Source organism: Lonchura striata, chromosome 9 (assembly GCF_046129695.1).
Source record: "Lonchura striata isolate bLonStr1 chromosome 9, bLonStr1.mat, whole genome shotgun sequence".
NCBI lineage: Eukaryota > Metazoa > Chordata > Aves > Passeriformes > Estrildidae > Lonchura > Lonchura striata.
In genome coordinates this window covers 3321879-3341829 of record NC_134611.1, presented here as the reverse complement: position 1 = coordinate 3341829, position 19951 = coordinate 3321879, and the positions used below count along the sequence as shown (strand labels likewise).

General features: G+C 43.0%; 1 protein-coding gene across 2 annotated transcripts in view; it reads right to left on the bottom strand.

Moving 5' to 3' along the window:
* Positions 1 to 16156, bottom strand: part of COP1 (COP1 E3 ubiquitin ligase) — a 123464-nt gene extending 107308 nt beyond the window's left edge. The window contains exons 1-6 of one of the 2 annotated variants that reach the window (XM_021545970.3): positions 15813 to 16156; positions 9218 to 9277; positions 7659 to 7756; positions 6256 to 6332; positions 3789 to 3908; positions 2840 to 2908 (exon numbers count right to left, since the gene is read on the bottom strand). In XM_021545970.3, coding sequence (XP_021401645.2) covers positions 2840 to 2908; positions 3789 to 3908; positions 6256 to 6332; positions 7659 to 7756; positions 9218 to 9277; positions 15813 to 16150 — 762 coding nt within the window. In that variant the 5' untranslated portion in view covers positions 16151 to 16156. The remainder of the gene's footprint in view (positions 1 to 2839; positions 2909 to 3788; positions 3909 to 6255; positions 6333 to 7658; positions 7757 to 9217; positions 9278 to 15812) is intronic. The other variant, XM_077785294.1, reaches the window with a different exon arrangement.
* Between the last annotated feature and the right edge of the window lie 3795 nt (positions 16157 to 19951).

Below are 19951 nucleotides of genomic sequence, written 5' to 3'. Positions count from 1 at the left end.
TCAAAAAGAAAACAAAATACATGAACTTCAAAAGGAAAAGGGCTTGCAAGTACCTTTGTGCAAAAAACATGCAGTAAATTCCAGCCTGAAAGATCAACATTTTTAAAAGTTATGAAGAGATCAAAACAGAATTTCTAATAGAAACTGCTGCAGGTGCTGAACCTCACATTTATCTTCTAGAGAAATTATGAGAAGGTGGCAAAGAGGCATCTATCAAAAAACTTGACTACACCAATATGCTGAAGTAGAAGTCTAAAGGATAGTTTTCTTCTAGCTATAAACCCACTCCAATATGCTCAGAAGTCACCATTTCATTAGTGCAAGAGAAAAAAAAAAACATAACTTATGAGTGAAGCAGTCAAGAAAGGTTACAGGTGGTTAATCATCTGCTTTGAACATGGGAAATACTATACAGGTGCACTGAGGCAGTATCTGTATTCACTTATAAAAATACCTTAGTCCCTCTGTAAGAACTTGCAGTATGTGGTAAATGAAACCTGTTCATAAAATCTTGCAATAGATAGTATTCAAAGAGGCATATTAGGAAGCAAAGTTACCAAAGTTCCATTAAATATTTAAGCCAAAAATTAGAAATAAGAACTCAGGATCATACTTTAAAAAAAAAATCTTTATTTATTAAGAACTTATCTTTACAGCTATGGTTTACTGAGTGAAATTGCATTTACTCTGCAGCTATCTTTACTAAAACCAAGTCTGAATTAAGAAAGGAAGAAAGGTCATGTTCCTCCCCATAAAAAGGCTGCTTGTATGACTCACAATTATGTGCAATACATCATTGTTCCAGGGTCCACACATGTTCCTTGAGCTCAATTCTTAAACAGTCTTAAACAGTCACAGCACCAAAAGAAACCACAGTGAACTTCAGAAGCCCTGATAACCTTTATTGCATTATTAATATGGTCACTTAACCCCCCCGTTCTCACCTTCCAAGCCACCCTCTCAGGCTTTCTGCAGTTTGGATACATCACCACTGTCTTAACCCAAACAATAACTCCTCTGTTATCCCCACGAAAGTCCCTCCAGAAAGGGGTGCTTACCACAGTCTCCACCAGCTACAGGGAGAACCCTGTCACTTACCGAAAAGGAAGCATCAATTTACTCTATGTGTAAACTGACTCCCAAAGACAGGTTTCGATATGTAAAACTATCCAAAGGACTGGTCTGTATTTTGCAGGCATCTACCCACTGATTTTTATCCTTATTACCCTTACCAAGTGAGAGCAAAGACTGCTAGAAGTCTGACAAGTCCTCATTTCACTTAAAATAAATGGCAAGGCCAGATACTAAGCTCTGGGGCAAGGACAGAACTGACAGGCCTGCCCAGAAGTCTTTGGAGATGTGACAGTCTGCATTTCACACTAGAGGTACAAAATAACAGAGGAAGTCTTGGCAACAGAGGGAATACATAAGCAGGGACATGGAGGATCTGAAATAAACTATATGTCCTAATTGCCTTCAGGACATTCTAAAGGCTGTTTTCAGGGATCTTCAGCAAAAATTAAGTTTCTTAAGCCTTAAAAGGAGATGTTATCCTTTAAAAATTATTACTAAAGCCAAGAGATAGCCACACAGAAGCAGATGAGATGGGAAAGGTTTCCCAGGTACTGAAACTCACAGAATCAATGCTGAAAGAGACCTTCAAGATTATCTAGTCCAACCACCACCCCAGCACCACCATACTAACCCCTAAACCATATTCCCCAATCCATATCCAGATGCCTCTTGGACATTCAAGACTGTGACTCCACCAGCTCCCTGATCAATTCACTCCAATACCTGACCACTCTTTCAGTGAAAAAATTTTTTTCTAGTATCTAATCTGAACCTCTTCTGGTGCAACTTCTGGCCATTTACCCTCATCTTTTCACCTGAGACATGGCAGAAGAGCCCGATTCCCCCCACCACTACAATCTCCTGTCAGATGATTAGAGCAATAACCCCACTGAGCCTCCTTTTCTCCAGACTAAACAACCCCAGCTCCCTGAGCTGCCCTTATGTTTTCCAGACCCTTCACCAGCTTTCTTACCCTTCTTTGGACTCTCCACAACCCTTGTTGATTTTGGCCATGGATATCTGTTGGTGGACAGGCTCCAGACTTGCTCTGGAGTGAGTCTATAACCAGACCCTCAATCCATTCTGGACAAAGTTTCTTACACCCATATATGGTTTCAAGTTTCACCTTATAGTCACACTGATGGGTCTTCTGTTCTTCACATCCTTTTCAGAAACCATGGACCACAAGAGAGCTCATCCTTTTACTGTTTTCATTATCATTTTTCCAGGTTTCTGGGCAATTTGTGGTATTACGGTTTATGCACTGCATGACCTTATAAAGGAAGAGTCCCAAACCATGTGTATCTGATTATAGAACTCTCTCATATTCCTTGAGACACTCCTTGTAGGACAAATAAGGAAGAAGGCACATAATATTAATTCTTTATGTCACCACATTAGTCATGCTATTTGATAAACTACAGGAAAAAACCTGGTAGTGAAAATGGTTTCACTCTTTCCCAATCTTAGATTTTTCTTCTGTGTTGGGAAAACAATCTCCGTTCAAGAAAATGATGTTCACTTACACCAAGGAGTCTCTGTATCCCCACAAGCTTCACCAGCTTGAGATGAGAAGGCAAATGATTAAAAATTGAAGCTGTCATACATAAAGAGATTAATTTTCCTTCAAACCCATGTGGCCGCTGTCTGAGATTCCCCCCAACACGCCTTGAGTAATTCTTTGCCAGGCTAACACATCACTTCAACAGAAATGCAGTGGGAGAAAGCAGCAGACAGCACCTCACCGACTGAAACACAAAGTTACCTCTCGTTTGTTCCTCCTGGCGACTTTAAGGAATTCCATAAGGATCTGCAATTGGGCAGCATGGGACTCCTGTAACACAGCAAATAAGGAAGTGTAACTCTTCCATGTACAAGGCAATGTAACAGTTCTGCTGATAGTCAAGTATATTTTGTGGTTACTTTTTTTCCATCAGAACCACAAGTTGTAAATATTGATTCTGTAAGAGTGCATAAGTTAGAATATTCCCAATATAACTTTCCCTCACCTGTTTCAAAGCACTGTCAAAATCCACCCTCCTACTCTAAGTTCACTGGGTCAAATTCTGTAATAAACCAGCCTAATTTATAAGGTCTGGTTCTCATAACTTGGAATGAATAGCCAAACTATCCCAAACCAACTACATTTCAATTAAATCAAAGGAACAGCTTGCTTCATATTGGCTGAATCTCAAACCAGCTTCCTAAACAAGACATCTGAATGTTTCTTTCAAGCATTACATACTGAAAAAGCCCTCAGGAAAGGTGGTCATTCAGATTCCATCGGCTCCAGCAGAAACTAAAGGGTGTGATTCCTTTTCATATGCTCATTGTGTTTATTCTTTAACCTATATTCTGTATTTCTTCATGCTTATTACTAAGAAAGAGCTGATATTCACCTGTGCAACAGACAATTAGCAAACTTTATCATGTGCTTTTCTGTGTTCTGCGAGTCATATTTTCTTATCCTTTTCTGTTTTCCCTGCTTGTTTATACAGCCCTGCCACGAACAGCATTTTAAGCATGTTATGGGCATCACAGCTGAAATGTTACTCAACTACAAAGGTCAGCAAAACAGTCACCTTTTAAACACCAAAACACAAGAGAAAATACTGAGCAATTAATTCACCAACAGAATCCCGCTTCCAAGAAAAGGTGTCCAAAGAAAAAAGTCAAAATACACAGTGTTCATTTAAATAAGAGAAACTTCTTACTGCTTCCAATTGCTTCTTCTTTTGCACCAGCAGCTCCAGCATCAGGTTGACATTGGCTAAGTCAAGATTGTCTTGATCAGTTCCCAACAAATCTTGAATTATCTGCCACCTGTGGCCATTCTAAAAAAAAAAAAAAATCAAGAGATGTGGAAGAGATGGTGAGTCCAAGCCATCCAACCATAAACCATCCAACCACAGCTATTAAAAGCAACACAGCAATATTTCATCTCTTCATAAAATTGCAACCCAGTTTTCATATATCTAGATTCCCAGTTCTGCCATGTGTGCAGGATAGGGCTCCTCTGACCTACTGTGGAACTTCTTATCTTATTTGGAATATATTTGTGCTTCATGAAAGCGTATTTGCTGCTGCTGCTGCTGGGAAAAGATTATTTCACAGCAACAATTTTATCTGATTTGTGCCCCAGCTTCTGAGAGCATGTTTCTTTGAAGAGAAAAAAAACCCTCCACATTTATCCAAGCTTAGATGGATTACATCTGAAATACTGTTATGCACCAATACCTTTTAATTTTTTAAATATCAAGTAATAGGTAAAACCCTCATGCTAAACTCAAATCAAAGAGGATAGTATCAGCTTATTTTTTCTACTGTGACATCTCACATTACCCTTCCTAAGTGTAAGAGAAATGTGTAAGATGGGAAGAAGATGGAGCTCATCAGGTTGATCTCATTTAAACTGCTTGGAGCTGTGGGGGACTCCTCAAAGGACCAAAATACTACTATACAGCCCATTCTTCCCTGAAGACTCTTTTCTTCTTATCAATAAAAAAAGAAAAAACAAGGTATCTTTAAGCACAGGAAAACCTGAATAATAGGCTAATACTAGCATAGCCTTACGTCAAAAAGCCTCAGGAACCAACAGGAGCAGCTGAAAGGCCTAAAGAACATCTAAGAAACAAAGCTGGATTAAAAAATCCTGTCCCAGAAAGGCTATGACACTAAATCAATTTAATTAAATTGGCAAGAACTAGAAATACCATCCAGTCTAAATCAGATCTCAAATCAAGGGCTGTAGCCTTTCTGTATTAAGTACATTAAGAAAAATACAATATGCAACATCCTATATAGAATACACACTTTTCATACTGCTCAACAGAACCTATGAAAGCTACTCAGGCCAAAAACTCAATTTCAATGTGGAGTAACTGGGGAAAAAACATGATTTTAAGCAAGTGAACACATTTTAACAGACTAATGCACTAGTTAATTGTGCTACTGCTAAACTACTCAATGTTCAAACATGCTTTAACATGATTTCTTAATGAGACCGTGACTATTGCATTTGCTGCAAAGTGTCTTGGATGACTTCCCTTAACACCAAAAGTAATACAAGGCACATTAAAGAAGGGGCACAGGAGCAACATTACTCTTTTTATAGATGTCTGTAATTTTTATTTGCTGCCAAAAGGTAAAAACACCACTGTTTTGGGCATGAAGTCATGGTAGGTTGTCCAATTATTGATAGTTATCAAAAATAGGTGCATCTACAAGCATAGCTTTCAAAGAGTAAAACCAATTTTCAAGAAGCTACAGTACATGCCTTCAGGTCAGTTGTGTGCACTTCAAACCTCATCTGGTTTATGCATATTTTATATTAAACATGGTATATGCATATTTTATAATGAATATAAAAACTGTGAGTAAACCAATGAATCTTTAAAGAACGCTTTTTTCAAACACTGACAGCACCAGCTTCTGCAACACAGCCTTAATACCATTTTAATATAAGCTTTTAAAATCAGGTGCTCCGTGATCTTTAATATTATTTTGCCATTTTATTTATGAATTACAAAAGACAAAAATGTCAGACATAGCAGCACAAATATGCAAGTTTTTTAGCTCATGTCATATATCCTTTTTGATCTTAATGCACAAGAGCATCCACAGGTGCTGTAGAGAGGTCCTGATGAACTGAGGACACAGATCCTGCTCTGATTCTGTGACATGAAGCAAGTCCAGAAGATATCCAGGCAGTTTTATGCAGCACCAGAATACCAGACTCCACATGTATCTTTCTCCCTCTTGTGGTTGGTATCAGCATTCCTCCATTCTCCTGATAGAATACAGCTTTTCACATGTGATCAGACAAGCCCGTGGCACTTCTAATCATTCACTGCTCTCATTGTAGCTGTAATTTCCAACACTCAACGAAAATTATAACCTTTAAACAAGTGTACTTCCATGGGCAGTTTCCCAGGTTATATGCAATACATCAAAGGACACTTGCCTATACTAACACAGCTTCCCTCTACACACTTTGCTGGTGGGAAGAAGAGGAGTTAACAAGGTAGAAGGGATCTACTGCCACTGATATTTGCATTATTCCCTCTTAAAGCAAGTTAAAGCATCAGTTCAACAGTGCAATCTCTTGTCAGTTAAGTCATGCAATTACAAATTCTGCACAGAATTATTAAATAAATATAAAGTAAAAAAGTTGGAACATACGGTGCTACTCACTGAATGGTCCAGTTTGAGTCTTTTCTCCTCAGATCGTTGCTTCTGTTTAAGAATTAATTCATTAACTAAAAAAACACAAATAAGATGTTAAAGAGAAGAACTGAAACGTCACCAAACCAGCATGCAAGATTCTACCTCAATATATTTACTTTAGTTGCTAATTCCACAGTAAGATAGTTTTCAGTAATTAAAACAGAAGATGTCTCCACTTTTTTCCCTTACCACTTTATGGTAAAAAAACCCTTGGTGGTTTTTTGTAACATATATAAAGATTTTTTTAAAAATCATCAATACAAAGCCTACACATTCTCCAGATTGATTCAGTTCCTTTCCTAAACACCCAGGGTTCCTTGAGAAAGTTCTTCAATTCCAAGGTAAAAGCATATCACAGAAGAGTATGAGGGAGATAAATCAAGTAATGTTCTATTATAGGCCAAAAAAATAAGCATAGCTGAATAGAACAACATTTTCCTTGAATTATCATGTGCATTTCTAAAGATATATTTTTGCTATAATTTAATTTTATGCCAATCTAGAGAATGCAAAGAGAAAGATAACATCAACCCTTTGCACACATATACACAGCTCTTCCCCTTCCAACACATACCTCAAATCCCTGGACACAGAAGTGTGGAAACACTCTTTGGCCCAACATGTACTCCAAGACCTGCCTCAGCAGCACAACATTATTAGGTCTAAATCAGGATGCCCATTTCTGAAGCATTCCTTGGCTACTGTAGTTTTTCAGGCATTTATTATTAAATCAGTATCTCAGCACATGAAATCAACATTTACTCTAATTTGGTATTTCAGACTGCAATGTGCTTCCTTTAATCTTTTCTCCACAAAACTAAGTTTTAAACCTTATTTCCACCTAGCAACATGTACTCCCTCTAAGAGGCAATTAGGATTGCATATAGGAATATGTATGAATATTTTCTCTGTATCTAATTTACACCTACATCCATCATATGGGCCTCACTACTGCAGCCAAAATAGCACAGTCTCTAATACAGCCTCCACACTTTCAGTGTCCAAGCTTTGTAAACAGGGCATGTTCTTCATTATTAGGCAGACAAGAGTGCAAGAAAATAAAAGTAAAGAGACTCACATCTCTAGCCATAAGAAAAACAGCTTTGCTTTTCATAGTATGGAAACAGCAGCAAGTTAATCTCACTACTGTCACTAAGCGCACAGAACTGCTGGAGGCAGTGCAGTATTATCAATTTATAGTACTAACCTTTTTTATATAAAAATGACAACCAAGGGGCTGATATTTGGATTTTATTTTCAACACCCAGAAGACTGTAATTTACAGGACAAATTTACAAGTGCCTGCCTTCCTTAACAACTAAGATGTTTCTCATGCAAGCAAGCCTAAAGCTGCTCACCTAAGAAGTTGGGATAAAGATGATCTATGTTGTCCACAACATAGTTGCATTTGGGACATCTGTTATTGTCCTCCAGGCTCTGGTGAATACATTTATAGCTGTTCAAAAACAAAAAACAAGAAACAAAACAAGTGAGCCCACATGAAGGGAAAAAAAAGATAAGCACAAGGTAAATAATATCAGCCTTAGACAAGGTGCAGTGTTTGTGTTGCCAGCTAACAGCTGTGCTGCCAAGAACCTACAGTGGAGTCAAAATGTTCCAGTGTTTGAACTCAAAGTGTGCTACAGCAGAAAGCAAAGGTTTCTGGCAAGGATTACAAAATTTAGTCAAGTACTTCACTCTTATTTCCCTGAGGATTACTGCAATGTGGGTACTCCAGCCATAATACCATCTCAAATTCATGCTCCCCACCACTTCCAAAGGCAGAGGTAGCAAATAGATTGAATTACTCAGAAGCAACTCTTCTAGATTAGCTGAATACTTAGCAATCAACATTAAAAGCATTTTAGGTAATTGAGCAGAGGAAACACCTTCACCAACTTCTCATATTTTCCCCCATGTCTGCTTTTCTCACTATCAGTGACTTCAGAGGTGCTCACTCTTGAATTAAGGGACAGAAGAATGGTAAGATGCACTTTAGCATCAGGTTTAAACATCTTACTAAGAACCTGCTTGATGTCAGCTCCTGATACAGACACCAGACCTCCTAAATAAAGGTATTTCAGTGTTTCTCATCTTGGACCTCTAAAAAGTTACAGGTCACCACAATAGTGTTACCACAGAGGGCACAAAATTGGCTGTTATCTTACCTGTTGCAAATCAAAACTCTTCTGAGTTACCTGAATCTGCTGCTTGAGGAAGTACTTTATACTACTATAATATTACTTCTTACAAGGTTTATTTCTAATTAGCAAATGCCATTGGAGTATAACAGACAGGACACTACAGGACATCATGGTTCAACATTTATAACCATCCTTAGAGGAGAAGTAGCAAGTGGTTCCAGAAATGCCCCTAGAGGGTTCTTGCACTTCTCCATGAAACATTTGCTCCTCATGACAGCCAGAGATAACACACTGAAAAGTGGGGCCAGGCCAATTCAATACAACAGGAAAGCCTGAAGCATATCCTCTCTTACAAGGTTTAAAATAATTGCAATATACAATGAACAAGCCACTTCAAAGTGTGCACAGTCTTGCACAAAGGCAAGGAGGAGCTGCCAACATTGCTCTCAACACGCCTATAGAGGTGATGCCAACAGAAGTAAATTAACTGTTCTGACTCTGGATAGTGCGTGTTACCAGCAGTTTATGAACATTCTGTTTCTTTACAGAGGAAATATGGTGGTACAGCACTATTTGTTAAAGACACTTGAATTTTTTTCTTTTTAATCTAACAGGTACCCATCTTTTAAAAATTTACTTTGACCTCCTTCTTTAGTGTAGGGACAGAGAACAGAAAAGAAACAAACTCAGAATGAAAGAGTATCACAGCAACACCTGTCTGCACATGCTGTAAGGGATGGACATTTTATGCAATACAAGAAACCAAATATTACCAGAAGCTGTGTCCACATTTTGTCATGTAGGCTTCTTCAATCATATCAAAACAGATGGGGCTGAAAACAAAGCAAACAAAAATCACAACAATGTACTTTTATGTTAAAATATTAAGAAAAGTATTATTAACTTAATGCAACCATCTAATTATGCTTGGGTAATAATCTCCTATATGTAAAATGAAAGGACATACTAGTACAACAGCAACCAAGCAGTATAAAGATCAAAAGGGCAATCCACAGGTCTTTGAACTCTGAATGATACTGCAGTTTGCTACAATTAGAAACCACTTAAGTGTTCACCCTTAAGCTTTTATCACCTGCAGACAACACAAACCAAGCCAGAGAATCTTCAACAAGCAAGGCTGCAGAAGAGTCTATCTGTACCAGGGTTCAAACAAAATGTAAAAAACCCTGTTTTTTACATGAATAGACAATGTATTTATAAATTATACCAAAATCAGTCTCTCCTTTTTTTTCAGACAATAACTATCTATAATTTTTGAAGAGGCAGAGCAGATCAGAAATAGCAATGATGTCATGAGAACAAGGACTAATAAATGGGTGGAGAAGGCACAAAAGAGGGGGTGTGCCTGCAGGAGAGCAGGATGAAACCAACAGGCAGCAGGTGATACCAAGCTGAAGATGGGAAAGGTAGAATAACTAGTTAGGGACCAGAGCACAGACAGCCGCCCGCCAGGGATCGCCAAGAACCAAGCGAGGACCTGAAGAGAAGGATGTGCAAGCAAGCAGTGCTCCACAGGAACCTGAGCACAACAAGAGACAGGAGTCCAGTGAGATGGGCAGTGAAAGAAATCTGTCTCTTCTGTCTGTGACATGTTTGAAAGGAAAATGAAACAAATAAAAGAGGAAAGCTGCATCCATCGTACTTCCAGTGACTCCTGTGGCTGCTCTCCCTGTAAACTGGTGGGATTTGCTGTCATATACATACTCATCTCGAGGTCTTGACCAGCTATCCAGCAAGATGGCATGGCCAGCAACATCACAGTTCTGCTGCACATGACACATGGATCAGCTGTGTAACAAGACTTCAGCTTGTTTTCAATGCCTTACAGAGATCCAGACGCTCTCCTGTCACTCCCTCAAGTCCACACCAATCTCAGTTCTGAGAGGCTTTCACCAGCACTTATTTTCTTCAGAAACAGCCTCCTCCCACCTTCTGCCAACAAGACAGTTCTCACCGAACGAGCTGTTAATAAACTGTTAACAACTTCTGCAAAGCAGGAAATCTTTTTTGCATCCAAACCCCAGGATCAGACTGAAAAAAGCAATGCGTGTCTGAGCATGGGAGGGGAGCATCTCCACAGAAAGCATTCCCCCATTCTGTAGTCTATTTTAGAGTATACTAACATATACTCTATAGATGTACAGTTGTTACCCCATTAGAAAACAAATCTTAAAAACAGGAGAGAGGAAACACTTCTTAAATACTTTTTAAGCACGTAGAGGTGAAGCTGTGGCCCCTGCTAATGCAAGCCTCTGCTCTGAATTACCATAATGGAAAACACAGCTGTCATTAAAGGTTTGTCCAGCCTAACATATAAGCCAGGCTATCCTAAATATTCCAGCAAATCACCTGTACAAACACAACATAAAGGCAAATTAATCAAACCAGAATGCTACTCTCTGAGCCAACTGAGCCATCTCAAAAGAGGCTTCAAGAATAATTAATATACATCTGTCCCTCTTCCACCCTGACAGACTTTTTTCTACACTTGTCTTGAGTAGCACCAGCTTCAGGAGTCCAAGTCACTTTTTTCAAGTTATTTAGTTTCAAGGCACTGTTTACTCAGAATAATTCACAAGCAATCTCAGCCAGGATGGGCTGATTATTAGCAGGAGAATAAGGCATCTCTGAATTATGTTAGCTGGACTTTAAAAGAGGAAATCAAAGACTTAGGGTTAGATGAGTATCTAAGGGTAGTTTCTGCCCACTGGCACTGGTGATGAACAGTTTAACTTCTTCAGCTTCTTCTGTTCACTCTGTATAACTGAGGCCAGAGGTGATGCTCCTAATGCCCTGCAGCAATCAACAAGGCTGTAATGCTCCTCTGTCTGCAGGAGAACATCACAAATTAGAGCTAAAATGGGAAGATTACCTCCTAGCATGCCAGTCACACGAGATCCCTGTTCCCACACTGCTCCTTCATACCAGTTTGATTGGAGAAGTGACAGAGCCAAAACAGTTGAGGGAAAACAATCAGAGCAAACAAATAGAGTAATTCAGTACAGGGGACATCATTAAAGGTACTGAAGTTTCCACTAAGAACTGTTTCCCCTGAAATGCTCCCTGATTTACAAATGGAAACAAGATTGATATATTTTAATACACACTGAAGCCAAGCTGACTGCAACACGTGAAAGCTACTACACAACAGTTGTTTGAAGGGAATCTAACACCAAGGGAAAGTTAAGAAAGAAGTGGAGTGATGGGAACTTGCATCATATTACAGTTTGTAATGTACACTGAAACAGGGAAGCAGAAGTATGATGAAATCAAGGCTTCTGTGCATGAGGTAGCTTATTCTCTACTTGTCTTAAGCAGCAGAGTCAGGTTAAAAGGATGCAAATAACTTCAGCAAGTCAAAAATGTCACTGATCTCTGGGAAACAAGATATCAGTATCTAATAAACCCTACTTTTTAATCCAGCACTGCAAAGGTTTACCATTCTTTCTGCAGGACAGACCTCAAACATTTTAAACATCTACTTTATTCAAGTTCATGGCTCTAAGTTTTACCAGTTGTTTTCCAGGCACCTTTCAAGAGTGCTACACAAACACCTGGCTGAAGTGGTCACTATGATATTTAAACACACTTCAACAGCAAACAAGATTTATTATAGTGCCTGCCTCCTACTCAGCTCCTCTCTGGTCTAATCAGAGACCAGGACTTGCTGCAGGCTCTGTCCTTCCTACGGAAGGTGGCCAGGTTAAAGATCACTGCTGTTACTATCTACTCACTGTGAAGCTCTAATATAACAACAGGTAGTAAGACTCCTTGTACATGGTATGCAAACAGCTTGCTGTTTTTTTTAGTTTGTGACTTCAGGGCAAATTTACAATATTCCTTACTAAAATTGCTTTCCAGACTACAAAAATGGGAACAACTACACTCAGCCCATGCCTGGATTAACAGGTAACCAGCTGAGGAAAGAACTGTTTTTAAAAACCCATGAACCTGCAAGTCCAGGTGGCATACAGCCCTTCTCACAGCTGAGCTGCGGTATTGGGTGCTGATCTCCAGATCAGCATGCAAGAGCCCCTCTTCCATACATGATCTGTGCAACAGCTCAATAACAAGGACTGGTGTGAAGCAGCCACTGAAGAGACAGGTAAGATCCACCTCATCCAGGGAGCCAAGCAGATAGTAACTGGTTTTAAAGAGGTTTAGTCAACCACTAGTTAGAAGGGCTAATACAAGACCTGGGAAAACTAAGTAATTACATTTCTGGGGAGCAGAAAATCATCTGGTTAGAGAAGTCCCTTTGAGACACTCTCCAGGCAAGTGGAAAGACACCTGGCTACAGAAGCACAGAAATACCTTTATATTCTGCAGCCTGCACTAAGAGAAACAAAGTTTTCCCTTTTATAATAAAGTTGTCCACTAAGTCAGACCTATCTGCAGCCCTGACTGGAGTCACACATTTTCAGACAGAACACACTTGCAAACTCCTGAGCTAAACATTTCACAACCCAAAGCAGCAACACAAGACAATGTTTACCCTAGAGCCTCTGCCTCACTTGAGACAGTGCTTTCAGAAGACAGGCAGGGAGGTCACACATGCTAATATTACTGAGGGAATTTGCACTTGCACCTTGATGTTCAAAATTCGCCCAAACCTCTTTACTCTTTCCTACCTTCCACCTCATACAGGCATAATCTACCACTGAATTTACAGCTGTGGCTAACAGCAACTTACAGCTCATGTTCAGAAAAATTAGCAAGTCTGCTCTCTGCCTCTGGCAGCATCTTGAATTATCCTTACAGAGGCAAAAAGGCATGGGGGAAACTTCTGTTTCTCACACTGAGATATGTAAAGCTTGTTTAAATCAATTATTTAAACTAACACACACCTGCCTTCCTGGACATTGCTCAAAACTTCAGAGCTGCCCAGTTTGGTTTATTTCTACATAACTATATTGCTAAATCAAATTTAAAAAAAGACAGATACTGTTATTTGAAGCTAAAACAATAATAAGTAAGAACAAGCCCTTTAGCCCACAGAAATATAGAGCAGTGAAAAACCCAAGTTAACTATAACCATTGTCTGCTCATAAAGCTTCTGACCTGTACTTCAGTATGTTCAGTGTGGCTCTTGTAAATACTAAGAAATGACATTTTGCCCTGAGTGCTACTGGGCTGATTTCTTTCCTCTCACTTGTTCAGTCAGTAGTGCTTCTCAATGAGAAGAAAACAGCTAATTACAGGTTCTCCTTGAAGCACGCACAGTACTTACCTGCAGAAAAAAAGCAAGAACCTCAGCTTTCTGAACCATCTAAAAATACATCAAGTCTACAAATTTGTTATGGGTGTAATTTCCTTTCCAAACCCCTCATTTCTTCAACAGACAACAAAATAGGACATAAGAGCTGACTGGAAAGGGCAGGGAGCCATGCTGGCAGAACTCTACTGCCAGAGTGTAAGAGTAGAGGGAACAGAGGAGAATGGGCACTTGTAGCTGTGTTCATACCCCATGACCAGAAAACCTGGGAGCAACCAAGCTCACACCAAGAGCTCCTAAATCCACCTAACATGGCCTAGAACCAGAGCAGGGCATCAGCTGATGACAGCAGTCCTCTCATCCCCATTCTGCTACTGAGCAAACTACTAACTACAGTAAAAGCAGTAATTTTTGACTGTTACTAATTCCTAACAAGAATAACTTATTGTTTTTCCTGCTACTAACTTATTAGCTTCAGGTTTTCACTTCAGTAGCAAAGGTATTTCCTATCTACTCTGCTAAACACTTTACAAGCTGTAAAGTTAAGCCTACAAGGTTTTGAGACAATACCTGTCCTCTGGGAGATGCCTCACATCCAATCCTCACCTGTAAGTCAGAGCTTACATTAGAGCTGTCAAAATAATCTTGGAAGCTGTGGCCCACTTATAATCAACTTTTTTTTACTATCTCCTTTCCATGACTGCTACAACTTGATCTTTTTCCCACTACCTCTTCCCTGTTTGCCTTTCTCAGAGGCAAACACCTAACCTTACTTCCTGTTGTCACATTTTAGCACATTCAACTACAAAAACCAAACCTACTTCTTGTGTTGGGACATTTGAAACCTGCCAGCAACAGATTCAAATTACCAACAGTTCTCAAACCATGGGCCTCAGTTTGCCAATTATGTTGAAAGGTGATTTCCAGCTATGAGCTACAGTTGAATGGCTGGGTGCTAGAAAACAACATCTGTAAAATTTTTAGACCATCACAGAAGAAATTCCCTACTAAACTGGTTGTAGGTGCCTGCCTGATACAAAACTTGTTGCAGTTTCAAACTAGACAACCTTTCCCAGCAACATGGGCAAACCAAGCCAGCTTTGCTGGAGCTATCAAACATCATGAGGGTCCTTGGAGTCCCTTCCAGAGGGGCACTTAATCCTTTGATGAATCCTCTTCCAAAGATGAGAGGGCTCCAGACCACTCGAGGTCACATTGTCCAGGAAAACAAGGCAGTTGCTGTGTTGTCAGAACGTTGTGAGGAAACATCTCGTGCTGCAGGGCCTTTCCAACAACTTGGGTGCACTCAAGGAGGAACCTGCCAGGAATAACCTGATTTTGCTTAAAAATAGAGAGGGTGGAGGCAATGCCGCTACATAGGGCCAAAACCAGACAAAATCAGTTAGGCTGGAAAAGACCTCTGAGATCATCAAGTCCAACCTACGACCCCACACCACCATGCCAACTAGTGGTGTCAACTAGCTGAGTGCTATGTCCAGTTGTTCTCTGAATAGCTCCAGGGATGGTGACTCCACCACCTCCCTGGGCAGCCCATTTCAATATATAATCAACCCTTCTAGGAAGAAATTCTTGCCAACATCCAACCTAGCACAGCTTAAGGCTGTGTCCACTTGTCCTGTTGCTAGCTATCAGAGAGTCTGATCCCCACCTGGCTGCAACATCCTGTCACAGAGTTGTAGAAAGTGACAAAGTCTCCCCCGAGTCACTTCTCCTCCTTAGGCTACCCTAGGAGATCCCCTCCCAACTAGTCCTGGTGCTCCAGCCCTTCCCCAGCTCTGCAGCCCTTTTCTGGACCTGCTCTAACAGCTCCACGTCCTTCCTGAACTGAACGGCCCAGAACTGGACACAGGACTGGAGGTGCGGCCTCACCAGAGCCCAGCACAGAGGGACAATCACTTCCCTACTCCTGCCGGCCACACTATTTCTGACAGAGGCACAAAAGAGGGAAAACCCCCGAGCCACAATCCCCGGCGGGCAGCAGCCGTCCCAGCGCCAGGAGGGGCTGCCGGCTGCTCCCTCCTCCCGCCGCTATTCCACACTCCCCAGGCTTCCCGACGGCATGGCGGCGCCCGGCCTTCCCCCGGTGACATATCGCGACATATCGCGCTCACCACACGAAGTCGTTGCTCTTGTCCTCGTAGGAGTTAATGAGCCCGTTGCAGAGCGGGGTGAGCAGCGGCCTCTTCCTGCCGCCGGCCCCCGGCGCCGCGGAGGAGCCGCCGGGCCGCGCCGGCCCCGCCGCCAGCCGCGCCAGCCCCGCGCCCGACCCCGACACGGCGGCCGCCACCAGCACGGGCCGCGCCGCCGCGCCGCCCGAGGAGGACGAGCCGGGGGCCATGGCCGCCGAGGAGGAGGAGGAGGAGGACGAGGAGGATGAGGAGGAGGAGGAAGAGGAGGCCGGTGTGGCGGCGGGCGGCACGGCGGGGTGCGGCGGGCGGCTGCCCGACATGCCGAGGCCGGGCCGGGCCGGGCGGAGCGGCCTCAGCGCATCCCCGTGCGCGCGGGGGGAAGGGGAAATAAAGTTCCTTCAGAGGAAGAAAACGGGGAGGAGGAATAAAAGAATTAAAAAAAAGAAAAATGAAAAAAAAAAAAAAATCCCGCAATTAAAAAAAAAAAATCAAAAACCCAAAACGGCGGCCCCGGCGCGGCGCTTGTTCAAGCTTTATTGACAGGCGGACAGCGCGGCCGCGCGTGCGCGGGGCGGGGCCGCGCCCCTGAGGGGCGGGGCGGGGCGGGGCCGGCCGCGCTCCCCTCACGGAGCGGCGGAGCCGTGGCCGATGGGCTTTGGGCTTTGGGCTTGGGCTTGGGCTTGGGCTTGGGCTTGGGCTTGGGCTTGGGCTTGGGCTTGGGCTTGGGCTTGGGCTTGGGCTTGGGCTTGGGTTTGGGCTTGGGCTTTGGGCTTTGGGCTTGGGCTTGGGCTTGGGCTTGGGCTTGGGCTTGGGCTTGGGTTTGGGTTTGGGCTTGGGTTTGGGCTTGGGCTTTGGGCTTGGGCTTGGGCTTGGGCTTGGGCTTTCCTACTTCAGCCGCGGGCTCGGAGTGTGGGTCAGGAGCTTCCAGCTGCGCCTCAAGTTGCTCCCCCTGACAGCACATCTAGTGGTGCACAATCCTGAGGTACAAGTCTGTTGAGGAGCGGCTGGGGGAGCTCAGCTTGGAGGAAAGGAGGTTGAGGGGGAACCTTCTCGCTCCCTGTGACCGCCTGACAAGAGGTTGTGGCCAGGTGCGGGTGGGAATCTACTCCTAGGCAAGCAGCGATAGGTTGGAAATAGTCCAAGCTGTGCCGAGGGAGGTTCAGGCTGGACATAGTGAGGAATTCTTTCACACTAAAGGGTGATTATTCATTGGAATGGGATGCCCAGGGAGACGGTGGAGTCAGTGCCCTTGGAGGTGTTTAAGACTGCACATGGTGCCATGGTCTGGTTGACAAGCTGGTGCTGGCTCATAGCTTGGGCTCGATGACCTCACGGGTCTTTTCCAGCCTAATTGAGTCTGTGATTCTGTGATCTCCCTGCACTGAGGGGAAGGCACCCTGGCCTCAGAGGGAAATGTGCCAGGCTGTCACTCAGAGACCCTCCCTGGGCCCCCAGCACCACAAAGAGATCCTGTGAAGGGCAGGGCTGCTCTGTCTCTCACAGGATGTTCTTCACCTTAGTTAGGTACCCCAAAGGGCAGCTCTAAGTATGCTGAGCTTTATCCCATGCCATCCAGCCCCACACAAAGAAATGGATCCATGGACCAAGGCCAATTGTGTGAGGTTCAACAGGTGCCTAGTCTGCACTTGGGTGACAAGAATCCTAGGCAGTGTAACAGACTGGAGGAGGAGTGGCCAAGTGGAGGAGAACCTGAGGGTGCTGGTCAGCAGCAACCTCACCTCAACTGCTATGTCCAGTTCTGGGCCTCTCACTTCAAGAAAGACTTTGAGGGTCTGGAGTGGCTCCAGAGAAGGACAACAGTGGCAACAGAGAAGGGGCTGGAGAGCAAGTCCTCTGAGTAGCAGCTCTGGGGGCTCATGCTGAAGAAGAGGAGGCTCAGAGGGGACTTTATTAAACTCCCTGATAGGAAGGTGTAGCCAGGTAGGGGTCAAGCTCTGCTGTCAGGTAACAAGTGACAGGAGAAGAGGAAAATGGCCTCAACCTGGTCAGAGGAGGTTCAGGTTGAACATCAGGAAGAATTTCTCAATGAAAGAGGTTGTTAAGCATTAGAACAGGGAGGTAGTGAAGTCCCCATCTCTGGAGCTGTTCATGAAAAGATTGGATATGGCACTCAGTGCTCTAGTCTGGGTGACAAGGTGGTGATCAGTCACAGATTGGACTAGATGATCTTGGAGGTATTTTCCAACCTAAATGTTTCTGTGATTCTGTGACAGATGTCTGGTGGTGAGTGAACAGCTTTTCCCAGGTTTGAGGCAGCTTTCTTCTGCCCGGGTGGGTGGGAATCCCAATGGTGAGGACCATAGCCTGTTGGGTTCCTGTTTCCCAACAGCAGGCCTGAGTTTTATACAGCAAGGGCAGACCAGTTTCTGCACAAGTTAATTAGAAAAGTGTTGATAAAGGATGCCCCAAAGATGTTTTGGGTGTTATGAGAAATGTTGTCCCCAGATCCAGCCTTTTACATGCCAAACTGAAAAGTTCATGAAACACAGCACTTGTCAACTCCTTGGCTCAGCCAGAAGTCCTGTGGGGAGATAGCTGCTGTTCCCTTTAATTTCTCTTTCAACAGCCTTTGGAAACATATTGCCTCCTTTGCATTGAGCAACTGTATTGTCCACAGTCAGCTTTACTTGTCTGGAGTGGAGGAGGCAGCTGGTGAAACACTAGGGCATTCCCTGAGGAGGGTAATCCTAAACCCAGGTATGGGAAAACGCCCAAAAAGATCAGCTGCAGCACTCCTCCCAGCAGGGACAGCAGAGTGAGCCGTAAAACCAGTATGGGAGCTGGTAAAACTGGTCTGAGAGAGAGAAAAAGGTGCTTCAGGTAGGCAGTATTGGTCAGGAGACCTCCCAGGCTGTCAGGGATGCTGGATGACAAATGTCCCAAAGGCAGAAGGGCAAAACACAGCTCTGGATTTACCCTGCAGGTGCAGCTGGAGGGGTAGAGCTGCGGAGTGCTCCTCCTGACCTCCCCTCTCAGAGGTGCTGGAATACTACTGGGTATTTGACTCTGTATGTTTACCCCTGATGTTAGGAAAAATCACCAAGGCAGTCAGCAAAACCCAGAATGTCTCTGAGGAATTCAATTCAAGCCCGGAAATTCAAAGTTAGAGTCCCTGAGAGATCCAGGTCAGCAGTCTCACCTTTACAAGGCGACATCTGCTATTAGAGTCACTCCCATGATTTAACTCTTTGTTGCTGTTATTAAAAACGTTTTTTAATATAGCTCTGGGGACTCTTTTTGGTATTTTCTTTTGGGTTTGTGGTTTTTTTAAAGCCATTGGGTTCCCCTGCTTTCTGTAAATAGCTTTCCGACTCACAGATCTCAAGACTAGCTCCATAAAGTCATTGAAGTGTAGTGTTTCCCCTTGTTTTCAGTGGAAGCAAAAGAGAATTGCTGTTATTTAGACCTTTCTTTCAGCCTGGCTGTTAGTGTCTGTGTGTGCATCTTATTTTCTATTGCTAAGAGAAAGGGAAGTCTCATTTCCTTCTCTTCCAGAAGGATCAAAAACTTTATAGATGAGTGCCTACAATGGACTTTCAGAAGTAGTAAGCAGTAGTATTGGCAATAGCACAATCCCATGCTTCACACTGAAATACTGACTGACCCTTGAAAAGTCTTGCTGATGCCATTACTGACTGCTCCAGAGAGAAAAAGATGACACAGGCAAAAGCTGTTAGAGAACAAATGTGTGAGCACTTATGCCGATACATAACTGGCCTTCACAACATCACCTACACCCACAGCCCTGGCAATGAGTGTGACTACCAGCACTTCAATACCTACGGAAGATCTCCCTGGTTCCTGAGCTTCAGGACACCATTATGAGCTCTTGGAGACCCTCTGAGTGAATATCTTCTTTTCACTGCCCAGGTGCATTGGGAGCAGCCTCTGGCTCTGGAGACACTTCTTTCCTGGGGTTACCTTGCATTACCAGTTCCACAGTCCATGTATGCAGCCAAAGGGAAGGTTAGGTGCTGCTTACTGGAGATACCTTTGTGTTATATCAGGAAAAAGGACATGGAAAAAAGTCTTCCAGCTCCAGTGCACTGCAGCTGGAACAGTGATTTGTCAATTATCTTCTAGTTCCTGTTAGCACAAGA